At 53.8% G+C, this 21,243-nt stretch overlaps 1 protein-coding gene across 1 annotated transcript; it reads right to left on the reverse strand.

Annotated features, from left to right (window-relative positions):
* Nucleotides 1-813: 813 nt before the first annotated feature.
* EWSR1 (EWS RNA binding protein 1) lies at nt 814-20,964 on the reverse strand (the record flags this gene model as incomplete). Its single annotated transcript, XM_079543986.1, has 17 exons — nt 814-853; nt 972-1,239; nt 1,747-1,844; nt 2,188-2,347; nt 2,468-2,590; nt 2,749-2,878; nt 3,431-3,549; nt 4,447-4,479; nt 5,000-5,037; nt 7,714-7,894; nt 8,365-8,579; nt 10,191-10,358; nt 11,620-11,803; nt 16,786-16,912; nt 18,950-19,001; nt 19,252-19,288; nt 20,889-20,964. The coding sequence occupies 17 exons, from the start codon at nt 20,962-20,964 to the stop codon at nt 814-816; spliced, it is 2,049 nt and encodes a 682-aa protein (XP_079400112.1).
* Nucleotides 20,965-21,243: the final 279 nt, after the last annotated feature.

Here is a 21,243-nt window from a genome sequence, read left to right on the forward strand (position 1 = left end):
ACGCGGGGGCACCAACGCGGGGATCGCAGCCGCGGGATGCGGAGCGGCGCCCGTCGCCCCCCGCCGCAAACGGAGCGGCGTTCGGCCTCGGCCCCGTAAAATGGGGAAAGCGAGGCGGGGCCGAGCCGCCGGCGCTGCCGTTGGGACCCCCGGGTGTCACCCCGAGCAACGAGCGAACAACGCCCAGCCGCGGCTGCCGGGGGAGCGGAGGAACGTCCGCCCGGTGCCGGGGCTGCGCGGTCGGAGCCGCGGCCGAACTCCGCGCTGCTGCGGAGCGGCGTCAGGGCGGGCGGCTCGGCGCGGAGCTCCCAGCTGCCAGCCGTCACCGCACACGGAGCGCGGGGCAGCAGGGAACCCTGCGAGGGCTTGGGGGGGAGAGGGGGGAACGTTCTCAAGAGAGTCCAGAAGTGGTACGTTTATAAACATTCGGAATTTTATTTTAATTAAAAAAAAAAAAAAAGAAAAAAAAGAAAACCAACCGAAAAAAGGAAACATCACAACCATCAACATCGTTACAGCTATTAGTCGGCGCCGCTGGGGGGGCGCGGCGATACGAGCATGCTCACAACGAGGGGGGGCAGTTTTAGTTCGACAACCATTCTTAGAAGGGGGGAGGAGGAAAAAAGAAGTCGGCACACTACCGTTGAACTTCGTTTTAATGTTTCTCCACAAACGGTGAAAAAGACTAAAGTACAGACGAGGAATAATCATAATGTTGCGGCCAACATTATAAATATGGAATTATAAATTTAAAACATTTTCTGGTTTTAAAAAATAAATCTGGTAGTAAATGCAGCCGGGCGGGCTGTGCCGTTAGTAGGGCCGGTCTCTGCGCTCCTGGCGGTGCTCCCCCCTGCAAGCACACAGCAGTCGGTCAGTGCCACAGCCCTCCCAGCTCCGCTCCGTGGGTCTGGGGACGCTGCGCCCCGCCGGCTCCCCCTCGCCCTCCCCCCCGCCCGCTCCCCACATACTTGTCCATCTTCCCCGGGCCTCCGCGCCTTCCGCCTCTGCCTCCTCCTCCCATCTGGTCCATAAGCGGGCCGGGCGGACCCCCGGGGCCCCCTCCTCGCCGGCCCCCTCCTCCGTAGCCGCCTCGATCCATGCCCCGGCCGCCCCTGAATCCGCCTCTGTCTCCGCCGCGGCCGCCTCTGAACATCCCGCCGGGGCCGCCGCGCTCCATCATACCGCCGCCTCTGCTGCCCCGCATTCCCCCGGGGCCGCCTCTACCGCGGTCTCCACCTGAGGGAGAGGCAAAGCTTCAGAGCAGGGAGCGCCGGAGCGCCTCGCAGCCCTCCTCCCGCTCGCCGCATCGCGGCTGGGGCGCGCCGTGCTGGAAGGAGAGCCGCGGGGGGCGGCGGCACCCCGGTGGGCAGCGAAGGATGAGCTTCCGGGCACGCAGGCGGTACGGCCACGGGCTCAGGATGGCAGCGGCTGAGCTGGAGGGGGACCGAGCGGCTGATGGATGGCAGAAAGGAAAACCACGGAGCTGAGGGACGAGGGGCTCACAGAGAGGGCAGCGCTGGGGAGCAAGGAGGTGAAAGCGGTGCTCTGGAGAAGGGACGTGCGGCACAGAGCCGCGGGGAAGCGTGCGAGGGCTGCAGGCAGAGCAGTCCGTGCATCCGCCTCGCAGCTCAGAGCACGGCTGCCCGGGGGGCAGGAAGCTGCCGCTCCCTCAACATCCCCACGGCGGTCACAAAACCGCCGGTGCCACCGACCCAGCCCTGCTGTGAACTCAGCGCCACGTACCTGGAGGGGGAAAAGGGGGTGGGAGGAACCCTTCTGGTTTAGGAGCCTTGCACTGATTGCACTCTGTTCTCCAAGCGAAGTTCTGGTTTCCACATCCCCTACGCATAACAGAGCAGTCAGTAAGGAGCAGGATTGGGTGACACCCAGCAGCGCTGCAGGGCACAGATCCACCCGCACGCAGCAGGGGGATGTCGGGACCCGGAGCACGGCGCGCAGCCCAGCTCCCCCAGCCTGCAGCACGGGGCTGCGATGCTCCACGCTCTGGGGAGGGGAAAGAAGCTCCCCGAAGACCCGGCAAGTCGTTAGGAGAAAGACCCGCACGTCTTGGCCAGTGCCTCAGCCAGCACAGCCCCCCTGCGCTGAGATGGACGGCGTCCCACAGCCCCGCAGAAGGGAAAGGAAAGGAAGGTGTTCTGTGCAGGGAGGGCAGGCGGTACTCACGGGTTGGGGCACTGCCAGTCCCCGGCACGGTGCTGCACGCTGCCTCCAGAGGGGTTTCCCCTGGATCCCCGTGGTCCTCTGGAGGAGAAGCCTCCCCTGTCGCCACCTCTGCCTCCCATCCGGCCCATGGGACCGCTCGGCCCACCGGGGCCCCCCGGGCCTCCAGGCCCCCCAGGACCTGCAAGGAGAGCCCCGTTAACAGCGCCGGGCAGCAGCTGCAGGTGGAGGATGCTGTGCTGCAGGCTGAGCCCCGCAGGGGCCCGAGGGAAGCGGGTGTTACCTCCACGGAGAGGGGGAGGCATCCCCCGCTGATCCCTTGGGGGCATCCCGCCCCTCATGCTGTTCATCGGGCCCTTCTTCCTCGCGAGGCTGACTTTGAGCTTGCTGCCCTGGAAGTCCTTCCCTAGGAGGAACACAAAGGCAAGAGCCTCATTTTGTGCTTCTGTAGAGCCCGGTATCACACACATCTTCCCAGAGCACACACAGGTGCACGGAGTCCATAATCCCACGGGAAACTGCAGAGCAGAAGGGCCATCCTGAAACATCACACCCCACACTCACCATCAAACCACTCAACAGCTGTTTTGGCAGTGGATGGGTCGTCATAAGAGACTGTGGCATCTCCTTTTGGTTTGCCAGTTTCTTTGTCAATGTAGAGGTGTATCATGGGCTGCCCAGTCCTCTTGTTCATCTAGCAGGACAGCAAAGCATTATTACAAGGCATCACACGTCCCTGTACACACTGAGTGGGGATTCTCTCCTCTGTTCTGCTTTTGATTTCAGATAACGGTTCCACTTGGCAACTCTGTGGTAGGAGAAAGGGCCCTCTGGCTTACCACGCCAACCAAATGCAGGAACCGGCCCAGCAGCCTCTCCTGCAGGCTCCCACGAGAGCAGGAATTGAGCTGCAGCCTCCCCACATCCTCCTCCGCTCTCTCCACCACCCTGCTCTCTCAAGCTGTCACACATCCCACCAGCAGCAGATGCACAGAGGGATGCTTCCTCTGAGTCTGTAAGCACTGCAGCTTCTGCGTGGCCGATGGAGGCGCAGAGGGGCAAACCCTGCCGAGGTTCTGTTGGGGAGCTTGTGCTACGGGGCGGTCCCAGGCTGTGCCGACCTCACTGCCCACCAGAGCTGCTCAGCTCCATGGATGGGGCTGAATGGGACAGCTGGCAGGGAGGAGGCAGCCAACCCCCTTCTCTGTGCTCTGTGCCATCACACACACACACACACACCTCTCACCTTGACAACCCCGCACTGTTTGAAGAAGTCTGCCAGATCCTCCAGGGTCACATTATCATTGAGTCCCTGCACATACACTGAGCTGTTGTCCGAGTCCTCATCCGGGTCCATAGGTGGGCCTAGGAGGCAAATCTCAGCATCAGGCAGCGGCAGGAGGCAGCGATCCAGCAGCGCAGCACTGCCAGCACGTCAGCCCTCAGCCAGCTGCAGCTTCTCTTCTCAATAAGTGCGTTTACAAAGCGACACGGAACTGCAGGCACTGAGAGCAGCGCTGAGGGCTGAGCTGCCCCGTCTGCTCCCTGCTGCAGAGCCACCCGGCACGGCTGGGACACCCGGCCACAGTGTGAGACCTGTGCAACGGGGCAGGAGGGAGAGCCGAAGGCACAGCACGCCTCTGCAGCCTGCAGGTCCCGCGCAGGGACGCTCACCCCCTCCTGCTGCAATAATTCCCTCCTTCCCTGCGCTGACGGGGAGCTACCAAACGTGGCTGTGCAGGAGGAAGCAAAGGGCTGAGGGCAGGGGTGGCCCAGGCTGCCCAGAGAAGTGGTGGTGGCCCATCCCTGCAGACACCAAGGCGAGGGGATGGGGCTGTGGGTGTCCCTGCTGGTCGCAGGGGCGGTTGGATAAGTCGGCCTTTGAGGGCCCCTTCCGACTCAAACCATTCTAGGATCTTATAAGAGGAAGGAGACTGCTGGACGAGCGCCTACAAGCTCCAGACTGCTGCAGCCTGGGACGTGCTTTCTGCTGCTCCAGGCAGCTCCTTGGCAAGAGCCCCCAGCTCCACGGAGAAGCACAAGCATCTCCCAAACACGTGTGGGCTCCCACCAGTCCAAGCGCTCTGATGAATCAGGAATAAAGCAGCAGATGAAACCGCCCCAAAGAGACTGCAAAGAGCAGAGCATCTCTGTACTCCTGCTACAGGAGGGCAAGATATGGGGCAACATCTTCTGCGAGCTGGGATGAGCACAGCAATCTGCACGCCGCAAGCCTGGGAGGGGCTGAGCAGTGACAATTACCTAAGTCAAGGTCCGGTCCTTCCTCCATGTGTCCTGCCAGTCGGGAGAGAACCATAAGAAGCAGTGTTAGTGCAGGCCTTGCAGCTGCAGGAGCGACACACACATCACTATCTACTTATAACCACCATTCGATGGCGCTGGTTAAACTCCAACTGACCCGCACTGCAAAACCACCAGCAATGCACCTCTACGCGGCGATCGGTCCGCTGTTTTTAGCAGCCTTTCCATCCATTAACCACTATTGCACTTTTTTTTTTTTAATGCGTTACCAGGCCAATCCGCTTTAAGCTCATTAATAAAAAGTTACTTTAAAATTATCAAATCCAAACCGTCTCTTTTCCCCAAATTACAGAAGTGGTTTCTCAATTCCTCCGCGTTACCCTGCGTCCTGTCACCGCAGACCCCTGGGCACGGCCGGCAGAACCCATTACAGTCTTGTTGCAAACGTCATTTTAGCCACTTAAAACTAATACAAATTACACTTTTTTTCTACAAACTGACTGCAATTTTTTTTTTTTTTAAACACTATCCATTGTAATGCTCAAAAACTTACCACCAGGCTTATTGAAGCCACCTCGCTCTCCAGCGCTGCTGGGGGGATAAACGAAGAAATGAAGGCCTTTCCCTTTACAAAGCCAGTACCGCTCTGAGCCTCTGCGGCTCACTGGGAAGAAGGGCACTGGCTAAACATCTCCAAACAATGCATCTGTCTCTCTCTCTCTCATCTCGTCACTATGCCTTTCTTCAGGGCAGCTCGCTCAAATTTCCTTTCCATACACAACCTCGCTTGTCTGGTTCTAGACACCACTTTGCTGTCGGTACCCTTGCATTGCTTTGCATTGGTATTATCAGTGCAATACTTGGCCAAACAACAACACCACGCACCGCCTCTGAGCGCTGCGGATCGATTCCTGAGAGGCAGGGCGGGCTGCCTGCTGGTCCTCCCTCCCTGCCGTGTGTCCACAAAGCGCACCCTCAGCCTCCCAGCTCCCTGACATTAACAGTTCAGAAGGGAGGAGACGACCACACGCGATGCCCACCACAGTTCCGATGACATTCCCGCTCCAACCTCGCTATAAAGCCATACATTCAGGTCGCTACTGAACTTAACAAGTCTCTGAGGAGGAGGACTTACAGCATACGGCGAGGGCTCGGAGGCCTGGGGTGCAGCTTTGTGGGCACAGAGACCGGGACGCCAATGTGGGCACGTGCCAATGGCAGCTCGTGGCTTTCGGCAGAAGCTTCGGCCGAAGCTTTCGCTCACGAGCGCAGATAATTGGGAAAGGCCACCCCGAGAGCATTTGGGTGCTTCTCGCTCTTTTGGTTTGGGAAAGGCAAAAGCTGTTTGGAAGGAGACGAGCAGAGGAGGGAGAGCACCACTATACTAGCAAGTATTGCACCTCTAATACTGGAAAGAAGAGAAAAGTTGTCAATACACATTTCGAGCTGTAGCATGCAGCTTTGCCTGCTCTGGTTAAAGTACACACCGTTCATGTCACGTCTCTTGTCAAACACATACGTTTACACTTTTTGGTTACTTTTAATGTTACACAATTCTAAAGTAGTATACCTCCTCTGGTTTTATTACCAAACAACAAGTATTCAGTTACCAAAGTTACAGAAGGATTCCATTTATACAGTGAATACATTTGGTTAAAAATATTCTATGTATATTTTTCCTCTCCATATGGACACCGTGTCTAGTCCCACTTTTCATTATGCTGCCGGCTGAGTACTGAGTACGGGTACTTTTTAAGTACTGAGGTGTATACAAGGCTCTCACTTTGTAACCTGTAGCATATAAATGCGACAAAGCATGTTAAAAAGTTTCCATGTTTAACAGCCAATGAAAATATAAAATAACCGAGTCAATGAAAAAGGGCACGTTAATAACATCGAGCTCCTTACCTGCTGGGGACACTGAAATCCATCATCACAGCACGATTAGGGGCCGAGTTCCCCTGCCTGCCCCTCGGTGCTCACAGGAGGCCGCGTCCACAAAGCGGGGCCTCTTATGCTGCAGCCGGCGCCCCGTCCGCCATTTAAGGTTGGAGGCGGCGTGAAACCCGAGGGGGGCCGGACCTGGGGCGCTCAGAGGGGCTACAAATTTGGGGGCGTGATGATGGGCATTTCGAGTGTCTGCGTCTACTTCAAACCGTTAGAGATAAATTCACCGTGGGTGAAATCTTTATGCAGAACCGTGGAACTCGGTTCCACTCGAGCCAATCGCAGCCAGGCGCGCTCCAACACGAGCGAGGCTTCTCCCCCTTTCCACGTGCGGGAGGCTGAGTTCAGGTTGATTTCTCCGATAAAGATTTCAGCCCACGTCATTTCGGCAGAGCTATGCAGAGCCGCGCTGCGCCGGCTGCACGACAGACAGCGAGAGGCTGCAGCTCCAGCTGCCCTGCCCACACTGGCACCCTGCGTCCCTCCACATCCAGGGAGCACCTAGGGGCGCTCTGCACAGCTCTGCGCCGCAGTGCGAGCGGATGGAACACACACAAAGCTACGTCTTCCTTCCCTTAGGAGCCTCTGGGATCGGCCCTCCTCCTTCCTCACCTTTCTCAGAACAAACGTCACAGACGGGGAGACCAACAGCTGACCTGAAGACACAGGTTTGCCAAACCAGATTTTGCCATCAGTTAAAATGGCCAAACTGGTTTAGAGCACCTGAAAGCTCCAATTGGGGAGCAGTCCTGGAAGCCGAGCCAGAGCTGTACGTGGTCTCGGGGTCATCCTTCACACTTCAGCCAAGCTCCAAGTGTTCTGACACTCAGAGTCAGGGCTTCGACAGCAGCAATCTGCCCCACACTACACTTAGGACGTAGCTCTGCATGCTACTGCTAAGGCTGACACGAGGCTCTGCCTGGTACAAACCTGACCTGTCAAGTTCCCCATTAGTGGGTGAGGCACAAGAAGCGAGTGACTCCTGGACCTGGCAGAAGGTTTGTGTGTGTTCAATCCAAAATTACTGTTAAACCCCACAGAGGAACTTCACCTCTGCATGACCACGAAGGGAGCTGAAAGTTCCAGGTTTAGCAACACCCCTGGCTGCCCCGGGCCCAACCAGCTGCAGGACAGAACAAACATACATCCTGCTCCTACTTCCCCTCAGGTAATATTTCCATGGATTAGAAGCAATGCTGCTACAGAGATGTTATCCATGGAAGTACAGCTGGGAATGTCAACCTTTCAGTCCCTTCTTTCCATTCTCAACTCCTACGGGTAAAACAGAATTAGGTAAAAGGAGAAAAGGTTTGCTCTTACCCCATTCCACCGCGTCCTCCTCCCCGCCCACCTCTGCTCATGCCTCCACGCTCATATCCCCCTCTTCCCCTGCCCCGGTTATCAGGGCCGCTCATATTCCGGTTCTCTCCTGGGCCTGAAAACCCTCCAGATTCCTGTCCGTACACATTCATGCTGCTGGGATGGTCCTGACGGAACGAGCCTGAGGAAGAGAGCAACAAAAACATCACGAGGCTGCAGACAGGGGTGGCTCCTGTCCCATTCCTCGCTGCCTTCAAGCACAGGAATTGGGCAGTACCGCCTGGAAGCCGCTTGCTCACAGGCACTGCGTTATTCCTGGGATCTGCAGTCAGGCCCCACCGGTCTGACCTCTGCACAATGGTCACCGGGCTGCTTATATTGAGCCTTGCCCAGCCCAGCCACAATGGTACTCTGCATTTCTGTGTTTTACAACCACCCACACACCTCCAGGGCAGCGAGGGGAGCGTGGCAGTGCTCTACTGAACCAGCCTGGCTGTTTTTCAGTGAGAAGGGGCAGAACTCAGCCACAATGCTTTCCCTTCAGATCCTTCAGACCCAAAGTAGTGCCAAGTCTCCTTCAGAGGCAGCTCACTCAGGAGCGATGGAGACCAAGCCCTCCCACAGCAGTGCCACAGCTTTAGGCACACTCACTCTGCTGCCCATAGCTGCTGCTCTGCTGGCTGTACTGGCTTGGGGGCTGGCTGTAGGATCCAGTTTGGGGTGGGTAACTCGTTGGGGGCGGCTGCTGCGCGTAGCTGCTCTGCTGCCCATAGCTGGTCTGCTGGCTGTAGGTGTTCTGCTGCCCGTAGGTGCTCTGCTGGGAATAAGTGCTCTGATCGTAACTGCTCGGCTGTGTGGAAGAATAGCTGGAAGACAAAAGCGTTTTAAAGATGGGAAGGTAAGCCAACGCACTCAGACATGAGCATCAGGCTGCAGCAGTGGCTCACACAAGAAAGCAATGCAATTATAAGGCCTGTGTGCTACGCAAACCACTTACAAAGCTGAAGTCATCCTACAGAGGCTGCTTTGACAGCGGGAAGAAAAATAAACCTACAAGCAAAATGGATGTGATCATCTGCAACACGCCTCTGGGAAAGAGCCTGAAGTGCCAGGGTAAAATCAGTGGCAATGCAGTTAACAGGCTCCCTTCTGCCTCAGCTCTGAAATATTTTTAGCTGGTGGACAATAAAACTGTTCATCCTCACAGAACCCAGCCTTCAAAGCTTCTAAAACTTAGCATCAACACTTTAAGGACACCTGAGGGGGAGAGGCGAGCCCTTCCGAAACCGTGTGTAAGGAGGCAGCTAAAGGCCACTTCCACACCTCGTACTCCATCCTTCATTGGATGCAGTGGGGAACGTTACAACCAGGGATGAGGAATAGGCTGAGGTGCTCAATGCTCTCTTTACTCGTGACTGTAACAGTCAGAGCAGCTCTCCTCAGGTATCACTACAGGCGTGGGACAGAGCGGCTGGAAAACTGTGTGGAAGAAAAGGATCTGGAAGTGTCAACCTCCTGCTGAATGTGAGCTGCACCTCAGTACTGTGCTCAGCTTTGGGCCTCTTACTACACAAAAGACATTGAGGCCGTGGAGTGCATCCAGAGAAGGGCAATGGAGCTGAGTGGGTTGGAGCACAGCTCTGCAGGGAGTGGCTGAGGGAACTGGGATGGGTCAGCCTGGAGAAGAGGAGACTCCAGCAACAGAATCATAGAACTGTTTGAGTTGGAAGGGATCTTTAAAGGACAACTGGTTCAACTGTACTGAACAGGGACACCTACAGCCTGATCAGGGGCTTAGAGCCCCGTTTCCCTGACCTTGGGTGTCTGCCCCATAGGACAGGGCACCACAACCTCTCTGGGCAACCTGTGCCAGTCCTTCCCTACTCTAATAGCACAAAACCTTTTTCCAACGTAAATCTGCCCTCTTTCAGTTTGAAACCACTTCCTCTTGTCCTATCACCACGGACCCTGCTAAAACGTCTTTCTCTTTTTTCTTATGTTCCTCCCATCCCCTCCCCCCACCCCACCTTTAGAAACTGAAAGGCTGCTCTCAGGTCTCCCTGGAGGTTCAGGTTGGATATTAGGAAACATTTTTTTCTCTGGAAAAGTGGTGATTCATTGGCACAGGCTGCCCAGGCAGGCGGTGGAGTCACCACCCCTGGAGATGTTCCAGAACTGTGGAGATGCAGCACTGAGGGACGTGGTTTAGTGGCCACGGAGGTGATAAACTGACACTTGGACTCAATGATCGTAGAGGTCTTTTCCAACCTTAAAGATCCCATGATTCTGCGATTCAACCCTTGCCCTACCTCTGCAGCTACTACCACTCCAAAGAACCACCCCTTCCTCCTCCCAGGATGCTCAACCTCTTTCTACACTCGTTCACCTAAAAAGCCTTGAGAAAAAATCCTTTTGCCCCAGTTAACCTCAGAGCTCCCATGCTAGTTGCAAGAGGCTTCGCTTTCTGAAAGGATTACCTGGTAGGAGGATAGGAGGGAGGTGCAGTAACTGGCTGCATCGGGTAGCTGGCAGGCACCTGGGGGTAGCTGTAGTTGCTCTGCCCATAGCCGAGGCTGGGCTGGCTGTAGCCTGTTGTGCTCGATGGTGGTTGGCTGCTCTCTGCTGGTTTGCTGCCATCTTGGGGTCTGAAAGTAATAATGAACAATAAGGAGACAGATGCACAGAGCTCCACAGGTGAAAGCACCAGAGGTGTAAGATCCCCCGTGGCAGGAGGGTACTTTCTTTGGGAAGGGTGACAACAGCACATCAGTGCTGGTCACTCAATAGCAGCTCGTGCACACAGGCTGAGCACTGAACATTTTGCCCACTGCACACTGCCACCAAGAAACAACATCCTGAACTGAGAGCACTTGGAGAGCATCACAGCTTCTGTTTGCCAGCTGCATTATGAAACCTACAGCGAGGGGCTCAGACTTCGGCTCTTGGAACAGAAGATGTGAAACTGCCAGGAAAGTCGGTCAGCAGCGCTGCCCCTCTGCTCTGCTTTGCACAATGCTTGTCAACGATTAGCTCCAAAGCAGCAAGAAATGCTGCCACTTAAAGGCACCATTGTTCGGTTTAGAATCCAGTGCAAGCAGATATTGCCCCACATACGTTATCTGATGAAAGGGAGAGGATGTTTAGCATTAACTCTCAAGGCCTGGAAATAAAGAGAACTCTTTGCATGCAGTTTGCATGTCCCCTTCCTTTTAGATTAGTCGCCTTCCGCTTAGAATTTCAAAGTGTTTATCAGAGCTAAATGAAAAAAAAGAACTGAGCTACTTTTATTGTACAAGCTGGGAAGAATATTTAAAATACACCAAGATTCATACTTAAGTGTAATCTGAGAGACGCAGCCAGGGCTGTGTCATGCTCTGGCCTTGTTATTCAGGAGCAGTTACTGCAAACATCAGGTAAATGAACAAAGCAGTTCTGACTAGCTTCTAAGTTTCCATTCCACATTCTAAACCTGTAATATCTTGAGCAGACAATGAAGTTGAACATGCTACTGACAGTGCCCAGACACAAGAGATTTAAAAAGGAAGTTGTCTTCAGCATGTGCAGCCACTTAAGAAATCACAGGGCACAGCATCATCCCAACCACCCCGTGACTCAAGCAGAATGGTCCATTTTCTGGTCCAGATCATGAGTCAAGCGCCCATTTGTGCTGCTCGGTTGCTCTCTCAGTAGCAGCGCTGACTCACTGCGCCACAACAGAAGCACCTACACAGCTTCTTCCAGCTCTGAAAACGTTGCAGGATCGGCTGCAGCAAGAGCAGAGCTTAACTGTAACAGGCAGAGAAGAACTGGAAGCAAAACCAGCGGGGCCTCCGTTCAGCTGGCGGTGCCCTCGGCACGTCAGCAGGGCAACACACAGCCTCAGGAGAAACAGAAACACAACGTTACCTCGGGGGAATGGCCGCAGGTGGCTGCTGCCCATAGGCTGGGTAGGCAGGCTGGGTGCCGTAGGACGGCGCCGCGTAGGAAGCCTGGGTGGTGGTAACCGTGGCAGTGCTGGTGTCGTAGGCGGCCGTGCCGTAGCCCTGGACGGGCTGACTGTACGCTGGGGGGGCGGTCGGGGCCGTGTAACCTGCAACAAACCACAGCCTCGTCACCACGCCAGCACGGCCCCCTCGCTCGAGACGCTCTGCTCTGCCTCACTCCTGGTGGATGGGAGCTGAGATGGCGCTGCTGCAGAGCCCTCACAGCTGGCCCGAGCGTGCCACCAACCCACTGCATCCCTTCGCCTCCCCCGCAAAGCCCCCGCTCCAGGAACCCTCGGCCTGCCCCACAAACACCCCCCGTCCCCAACGCACACCCCAGGAGCCTTCTGGAGGCCAGCCTGCCGCCAGCATCCAAGGGCCGTTTGTCCGCAGCACCTGAGGCTCCCTGCTAATGCAGCACAGCAGGGCAGGCTGAGGCACAGCACCTTCTTTTGTCCAGTGGGCCGCACGAAGCTCCTCCTGGCTTTACAGCCAAAGAAATGCAATTAATTGGAAAAGCACAGCCCCATCCTGGCAGCTTCTTTGAGAAACCAAAGCACAAAAGTGCACCAGGCAGACAGAGAAGTCTTTCTGAGCCCTTTGTAAGCATCACTTCAAACAGCAATTCCAGAAACTGAAGGAAAGCTCTTTACGGTTGCTTCAGCTTAAGAGAAAGGTCAGGAGCCTTGTAAGACGTTTCATGTCCCCTCAACTTCTCCCACGATTTCAGTCTGCTTCAGCTTTTTAGCCCAGCGCTCTCATATTTATTTCTGAACAGTTTTACAGGAATATCTCGGAGCCCAGCTCTGCTGAGATCAGTGCTCCCAGCAGCTGTTGCTAGGTAATTCAGCTGACCACTGGGCTTGTCAACAAAGATGAACAACAAGCCAAGAATGACCACAGTGGCTTTTTTATAGTTAAGAAGCACGCAAGCTGGTTTTCCAATTACGAAACAAAGATTTGCATGAAAAGCTACCAATTAAAAATTTTGTTAGCAAAAGCTCATTTACTAAAGCATAAAAAATCAATTGCTAAAAAGCAGCCAACAGTCTTACTGAAGTGATCTTAATTGCATCAATTAAGGTTACAGCTTCTCCATCGCTCCATATTTTGTATTAAACACAGGACTTGTGTCCTACTCGTTACACAGCACGTCATGCAAACCGTGCTGCAGGCTTTTTATTTTGATTCCCCCCTTTCCAAAATGAAAGCACTCCCAGCAGAACGAAGCGTGAGCTCCTGCTGAAGCACAACCACCTCCTGTGCTCTGCAGGTAACCTGCTGGAAAATCAGGGTCCTCAAAGCAGGAAGTGGAGACGAAGAGAAGTGAAAGGAGAAGCGGGCGCAGCAAACAAAACCAAGCTGCAACACCCTGCCGTGTGCTTTGCTCCTGAGCCTTCCACTCGGTCCCAGCACGCTGACGAGGGGCTCTGAGTAGGAAGAAGTCTTTCCCTCTGCTCCATCTGCAAGCGCCAGTCCCAAGCTGTTCCCTCTGCCTGCTGCCCTGCACGCTTCTCACATCACCACCCTCTGAACGCTGTGGAGCAGTTTCCCCATCGTGCTTCTGCCGAGCTGGGAGCAGGGAAGCTCCCTTTCTACCAGCAGACAGGAATTGCTGGCAGGCAGTTTTCTCGGTTGTTGAGCCGTGCCTGGCTGCTCAGAGCGTCACTGCAGAGCGGGACTGAGGGGAATTTAAACAGGACTGAGTGATGGGGCTTTTAGTGCCTCAGACAAAATTAAACAGCCCAAACCCTTCAACGTGAGCCACACGGTGCTTCCACATGACAGCTGAAGGAACCCTTACTGTAAGTGGCTGAAGCCTGACCACTTATTAAAAAAAAACCCACCTGCTGTTTGCAGTAGGGTCTGACACGTGTGCCACTGAAACCACAGCCCTGGGGAGCAGCACGCAGGGACAGCCCTCCTCCAGAAAGGCAGCGCTGCCCTTTTACACCACCTGAGTGGGTTTGCTAATTGCAGGCTCTGCACTGGCATTAGAATAAAAAGGAGAAAATCATCCTGAATGTTAACGCTTCGGCTCTGATGGAGCATTTCCCTCGTGCAGGCAGCACGGCAGGAAGCATTTGCACCAGAGAAAGAAAAGGCGGTGATTTAACATCCTGCTGGCCTGAATTCTCATTTCAGCCACTTAGTTTCAATGCTTTGCAAACCCTCAAGAGCTGTACTTCTGAGGGGGCCATTTGCACAGCATCACTTCTCCCTCCTCCTCCCAGCAGTCAATAATACAAATGGCAAATCTGCAGGACAGATATTGTAAGAGAAGAGGAATGGGAGAACTCTGATGACCTGCCGTAAGAAGTGCTGTTGCACGGCTCAGTTTCCTCACAAATCATCCACGCCTGTGAGCAAAACCCTCATTGAAGTCCAGGAATCCTCCACCAGAGGGGAAGCTTTCAGGATTTGGTCCTCAGAGAACAGCAACTAAACGCTGTAGTCAAAGAGGCTCATTCTGAAACAAGCAGGCTTCAGGCCAGCCAGCAGCAGTTCTCAGAGCTCCCTCCTGATTCAAGCTGTGCTAGAGGCTCTCCACAGGATCCTGGTGCCCAAGGGAGGCTGACTCCTGCTTGGCACAGACACCTCCCAGCGAGGTCCAGAGAAAGGGAAGCAGGGGCTGCTCAGCCTGCTTCCTTTTGGTGTAACAGCTTATTGGGGCAGACAACACAGCCAAGGGAGTATTTACTTCCAATTCTGAGCAGTGGGAGCTGGTTATCTTTACAGAGCTGCTCCCATCTACTTAAAGTAGATTTAGACTTGGAGATTTGAAATCATATTTTCATCCCCAAATGATGATGTTGGAAAGCCAATAACTGTAACAGATGCAGCTGTTTATTTACTCTTGCAATTCATGCTTACATCTCGCAGTGATTACACAGCAACCCACAACCACAGCCTTGATGGTGCCCGTTAATCCCCTTATTCACTTGCTGCTGGGAGCTGCAGAGCAGCCTGCAGGCTCTGACCCTGAGGGGTTGGACAAGGGGACTCCAAGTCACCTTCTGCAGCCACGGCAGGAAAGAGGAAGGCGAGGAGGCTGCAGAGGTCCCAGGCCCAGCCTGAGGCATGGTCCCAACAGGCCGTGTCTGCACTGTACTGGAATTTCCCCAACAACGGTGGATTCTTAAAAAAAATAGTAAGACAAAAAGTCACTTTGCTTTAAGCTAACTGGAGAACTGCAGTAATTCCTCCGCCAACAAAAAGCGACGAGAAAAATAAATTGAAATTCAAGTGCAAACACAGCTCGTCTTTTAGGGCATTAGGATCTGTGCTCCAGGCAGCACCACAGGCTCTTTTTGGGATGAGAAGCCAGAACTGGTGTTGAGCAGAGGCAGTGATGGACAGACAGGCCTTCAGCGCCATCAGCCCCATTTGCACAGCTCCGGCTCCTGGAGGAGAGGCAGGCAGAGGAAGAATAAACACAACCTGGCACTCTGCCTCGAGAGCAACACCGACAGCTCCGCCACGGACAAGTGCTGCACGGGTTGAGGCAAATCATACTTGAAGGCCTGAAAAAAGAAAACCTTTCATTTGGCCACTTCCTGAGTTTTCTTTTCTTAGATGAAAAGAAACCAAAGTGTTTCGCCTAAAAAGCAGCTGTGCAGAAGAGATGCCTGGCATTGTTATTAATCCAGGAAATATACTGTTGGAGAGCAAGCACAAACACAACCCTTGCAGGAATGATTAAAGGACTCCAACGTTCCCAAGAAAAATCTGGGAAGCCCACAAAACAATCTTTCTGCCCATTTAAGTGCACAGATTGTTAAAGGGAAGGAGAAATCCAGCGGATAACTGTTAAAATCCTCATCCTGCAGGATACCTGCCAGGCAGATATTTTCCTCACCCATGTAGTTTAAGTGCTATGTAACTGGACACACTGTAGGATAGAGCTTTCTTTCTCTCTGCCTCTTCCTTGGAAGCATTCCCCAGCAGCTTTGTGGCCAGGTACCCACGGGCACACTGCCTGCCTGTTCTGGTATTGCCACGCTTCAGGAAATACTTCACAAGGCTGCCACTCTGAGACATTTGCAACCAAGGATGAATCTGCAGAAAACGGTACCCCAAGCACTGCTGGAAGGAAAACTAGTTCTCTTTTTCAAAGCCTCCTGAGATTTTAAGCCAAATATATCGAAAGTGAATGATGTCTCAACAGTTTCTTTCAGATGCTAAAGACATTCGTATGTACAAAATTTCAGTTCAAAGAGCACATGTTGAAATAGTGGAGAGAGCGTTTATGAGCACATGGAGTATGCACCCGCACTGCAAATCCAAAGACATCACACGAAACATGCAGAGATGGCGGTCAGGACATCTGGACATGTCTAACCATGCTGTTTACCCTTTAGGGAATAGTGAAACAGTGGTGTTATGTTCACCTGAAACATCTCAGCACGCCTGTCCTGGGTGCTTAGGAAGCTTCCTGCACAAAGTACACCACCCAGCCTTTTCAAAGCTGCTCCTTACAGAAACGTGCAGACTGCAGACAGCACTGCAGCCCAGCACACTCTTAGTGCACATAATGCAAGTTTTTGGTGCTAAAGCAAGGGACGCCTAAAGGGTTAACACTGCAAGTTTAGACAGGATGAGATGGCGTTTTCCATGCAAGAGTGAGCAGGATAGTCAAACCTGTACTGGTCCCTTCTACTGTGGGAAGCACAAGACAAAAAGTAGAGGGTACACTATCAGAAGAGGCATACATCACTGTCACTGGTTTGATTTTCAGGGAGGGGAGCACTCAGGACACGGACTCGGTGGGCCCAAGAGCTGCCAGAACAGGCTCTCACGAGGAGCGCTGCTGGGCAGCCTGTGTTTGCTGCACTCTTTTGAAGTACAGCCCATTCTGCAGCCATGCTCAGCTCCACAGCATGAACCAGCACCCAAAAGGCTCCCTGAAAAAATGAAACGGCTCCATTTACTTGCTCAGGGCGTTCAGCCCACCCACGCCTTCGCATCGTTTGAACCTGCAGGCTCCCAAGGAAGAAAGCCCTTCCCACAACAGAGTTCGGGCCGCAGCTCCCCGACACAGAGCTGAGCCCAAGTCCTTCCCCAGCACCATCAGCCCTGCAGCTCTTACCAGCGGGGGGCTGCCCATAGGACGTGGCATACGCAGTCTGCCCATACGTTGCAGTTGTCTGAGGCTGTGTGTAGCTGGCATCGGTGGGCTGTCCGTAAGTCCCGTAGCTCTGCTGCCCGTAGGTCTGCTCCAAAGATGAGAGAGATTTAATTTGTGAGCAGAAACGACTCGCCCGTGTCTCACAGATACACACAGATTGTTTTGGTGCTGCACACAGACTGGGGGGATCTGTGTTACCTGGTTTACTGAAAGCAATCTGAGTCAAGCCAAGGCTACTCTGAAAGATTGGGCGCTACTGCAAATTTCAGTTCAGATCTGTAATGAAGTTACAAATGCAATTTTTCAATGCCAGGACCAGAGGAGCAGCCCCTTACACATTCACAAAACACGTGTGCTCTATGTGAAGAGAAACAGGACAGCATCCAGCTCCTCATAACTGCCCAGGCACATAGCTACATTTGCAGGCGCCTCCTGAGAGCTAACCTGCAACGCTGGAGCGGGGCTGTCCAGGGTGCAGAGCTGCACGAAGACATCAGCTACTTCAATTAGCATTCACCAGAAGAAATGTTTCAGCTTTCAGTGAAGTTATTTCGAATATTCTTCACACCCACCAGCCAACATCTGTCAGAACCAGTTTATGTGGGCACCTGAGGATGGGTTCAGCAGGAGCCACGCCGCCCCAGCACCCTGGCATTCAGCGAGGGATCAGCTCTCACCCCACAGCCTGCCTCAAGCCCAGCCCAAAGGAGTGCTGCTGCCTTGCTCAGCCCTGAGCTCAGCTCTGCAAAGCAACCCTTTGGCTGCAGCAGGCGGTGTGAGGAGACTGGATCAGTACAGAGCTGCTGATGCTGTGGTTTTGCCAGCTTAAGAGCCCACAGCCCACTGTCAGTCAGCCTGAACTTCGGGCACCAGCCAGCTGCCAACAGCTGTGTGCTCAGCAGTCGGGTTGGGGGAAAGCCTAGTTGGAGCTCAAGCAGCACTAAGACAAACCTCAATGTCCAGATTTTCAGAGAATTAAATGCCTGTGTGACTTCTGAGCCAGCCTCCCTGGCTCACGAGCAGTACAGATCTTAATCAAGCCAACAGATTTCAAAGACAAAAACTTTGATCAGACTGAAATCTCCACTGCCTGTGGAAGCTCAATGCGCCCAGAGGCACGAGATGCTGCAAACCTCATGTGGCAACTTACCTGCTGCTGAGTATGAGCTGTTAGCCTTGCACTAAAGGATGCTGAAGCCTCCTGTTCATATGCCCGCCAGCCTGCTTACACCTCCTGTGCTTGGACCTGTGCTTTCAGCAGCAGTTCTCGCAATTTGTCTCCCTCAACACACTTACTCAAAATGAAAAGTATTGTCATTTTCAACTCAGCTGACCCAGATGTCAAAACTCCTCCTGTAACAGCGATGCTTTTGCAGAGGTATCTGTGCAGCCTCACCTGCCACAGGCTGGCAGCTGTGGGCAGCAGCACAAAGCCCTGTTAGCTCTGCTCTGTAATGCTCCAGCACTACAGCTTTTGTGTGCAGAATACAGAAACGCTTTTGGGTGGCAGGATCTCCCTTTCAAATAAACCACTCTCTAGAGATGCTGGGGAAAGTCAAACAAGTTGACTTCAAAAACCACACTGGTACTTTGCAGATAACTGTGGTTTCAGTAACTTGAATCCTAAGGATTCAAAAAAAAAAAAAAAAAAAAAAAAAAAAAAAAAAAAAAAGCATAACTCATCTTCGAAAGATCACCATCAGTTTGCAGTGCAGCCAACTAACAATACTAATAGCTTTAACTACAATAGCTCCATGAAAAAGGAGGAAATCTATCCTCTCCTCCTAACTTTTCCAACTGCTGCCATCGCACAAAAGGCAATTTCCCCTTCCTTTTTCTCCTTTTTCTCTCTCTCCTACACCACCAAGTAAAACACCCACTGACATGTAAGTGTCAAACGTACACCAAGAATTAGGCTTTTATTCCTCCTGGCAACAACTGGGATATGTTAACAAGGAACGTGGAAGCTCCCGGACATCGAGGCGCTTTAAGCACGCAGCACAGGCTGTGTGGGAAGCTACAAGACAGCTCCTAATGACAGACTCTGATGCTGCTCAGAGTTTTCCAGGGCTGAAAAATGGCAGCTGGGATCCCAAGAAGGGTCAGAACCCCTGCTATGCTTTACCTGCGTGGTCTGTGCGTATCCTTGGGCTGGCTGAGGTGCGTACGCGCTGTAGCTGCAAAATGAATTTGAAGATATTTACAATGCATCCCAGTGCTCGTGCAATACATGCATCACACAACAGCTTTCTACAGCCAAATGCTTTCTGCGTTTGTGTTAAAGTGTTTAAATTGTGAAAGCAGCACATAAACCAAAGGAAAACCAAAGATTTGTAAGGCATACCTGAGCTAAGACTAAACCACAATTACTGCACGCTTACATCACAACTTTTTACAACAACAGAGTAAGACCATAACGCTACTTACCCCTGCTGAGCTGCAGCTTGGCTATAGGTGCTATAATCTACAAGAAAAAAAAAAAAGAAGGAAAGAAAGGTTGACAAAGACTTAACAAAATTAACAGTGTAACGGCACAGCAGCTGGAATTTCCTCCCACAGCTTGAAAGAACTGCTATAAACCCCTGGAAACCTGGTTTCAAAAGAGTAAGGTAAATGCACTTTCTCAACCTTTTTGAAGGAAACGAAACCTCTCTTCCCTTCATTGTTTCTGCTGTCTGCAGCAACAGCTTTGATCTCGAATGACCCCACTTTAATTTAACTGCCACCTTGGGTAGCACCCAAGGGACTGGTAGTGGGGTTTGGAACAAAAGAAACACAGGGGCTGACACTCACAAAAACCCCGTTTCAAAGGGCCAGGTTGTAAGTCCTTGAGGCTGTAAGAAACACAGTGCTTCACTCCTTCTATTTAACTTTCAAGGACACCAACGCATCACTGGAAACTTCTAACTCTTTTCCCCGGGAGGGTTTGAGACCAGCAGCTGGCAGCAATTCCTTCCCCCAAGTCCCAGCCCATGCCAATACTGTGATTTAGAGAACTGAAATCCAGAAAATCCAACCAGAAAAAAAAAACCAACAATCCTCTGCTGAACTGGCTTGCTGCTAGGGATGGAAAATGCATGCAGATGGCAATTACAAGGCTATATTTGAAACGATTACAGCTCCTACGGGCACGCTTTCCCTCCAAGTCACCAAGCGTTTCCAGGTCCCACCTAGAGCAAATGGCAGCAAAGACTCCATCCCTAAGACCAAACCTTTCCTGCAGCTCCTCCAGCTCTCGCAGGACCAGAAAGGTCCCAAGGACAGAGATCAGAAACGGGTTCAGACTTTCCTCATAGCATCCTGAGCTGGAATCAGAAACCAAACGTGAGCAGAGCTCTGCTCACAGACAGGCAGCCCCACGCAGAAAAAAGTTCTGGCATTTCTGCTGCCACCACACCTTGCGTTAAACTGGTCTCTACTGAAAAAAAACGAGGACTGCGAGTTTGCAGAGCCTGCCTGAAGACTTCCTACAGCCCTCCATTCTCCCTAGAGCACAACGTTACCACCTGCCCCCACTGCAGCTGACGGAACACCAGGAATCGCGTTAAAAATTCAGTTTTCATTCACCGCAAGCTTTTAATAAACCACGGGATGGGTCGGAAGGAACCTGAAGCACAGCTCAGCTCCAAGCCTGGGCTGCTGTCCCCAGAAGCTCAGGCTGCCCAGCGCCCACCCGCGTAACGGAGCCGCACCGCGGATGGAGCGCACACAGCTCCGCACACCTCCAGCACCTCGCCGCCCTCCCAACACACAATTCCTTCACGGCCGGGAGCGGCTCCGAGGCCCTCGCCGCGACACACAGAGCGCAGCAGAGGCCTCGCACCGCTTTCTGAGCGCCGCAAACCCCCCGGCCCCGCAGCGGGACGGGACGGCCCGACACCCGCGCACACCGCGCCGAGGCCCGACAGGCCCGCCTGACCGCAGCGCTGAAGGCCCAACGCCCCCCGCACGGCTCGGGATGCCCTCAGGCCGAGGTGCTCGACAGCGGCTCAAGGTCCGATCCGCGACCCCGCGGCCCGGCCGCCCGCCCTGTGCAGCTCATCGAGCCGCGCCGCCCCGCTCACCCGTCGACGCCATTTTCTCTCCTTCCTCCTCCGCGCTCCCAACGTCCGGCCGCCGCGGCCGCCGCGCGCTGCGCATGCGCGGCCCCGCCCGGCGGGACGTACCACTGCGGGGAGGCGGCGTGGGGGGGGAGGGGCAGAGAGAAGAGGTGATTCGACTTCGGCGGCGGGGGGCGCTGTGGTGGGTGGAGCGCTGGGCTTCCCCCCCCGCGCTGAGCAGCGGGTGGTGCGGCCCGCCGCCGTTACGGAGCGTCGCGCAAGGGCGGTGCGAGAGGAGAGGCGTGGCTTTAAGGAGGAGTGGCTTCGAGGAGGCGTGGCCAACGAGTGACGTCACGTCAGTTGGCGGGATGGGGGAAGC

This window comes from Tetrao urogallus, assembly GCF_951394365.1.
Source record: "Tetrao urogallus genome assembly, chromosome: 17".
Lineage (NCBI taxonomy): Eukaryota > Metazoa > Chordata > Aves > Galliformes > Phasianidae > Tetrao > Tetrao urogallus.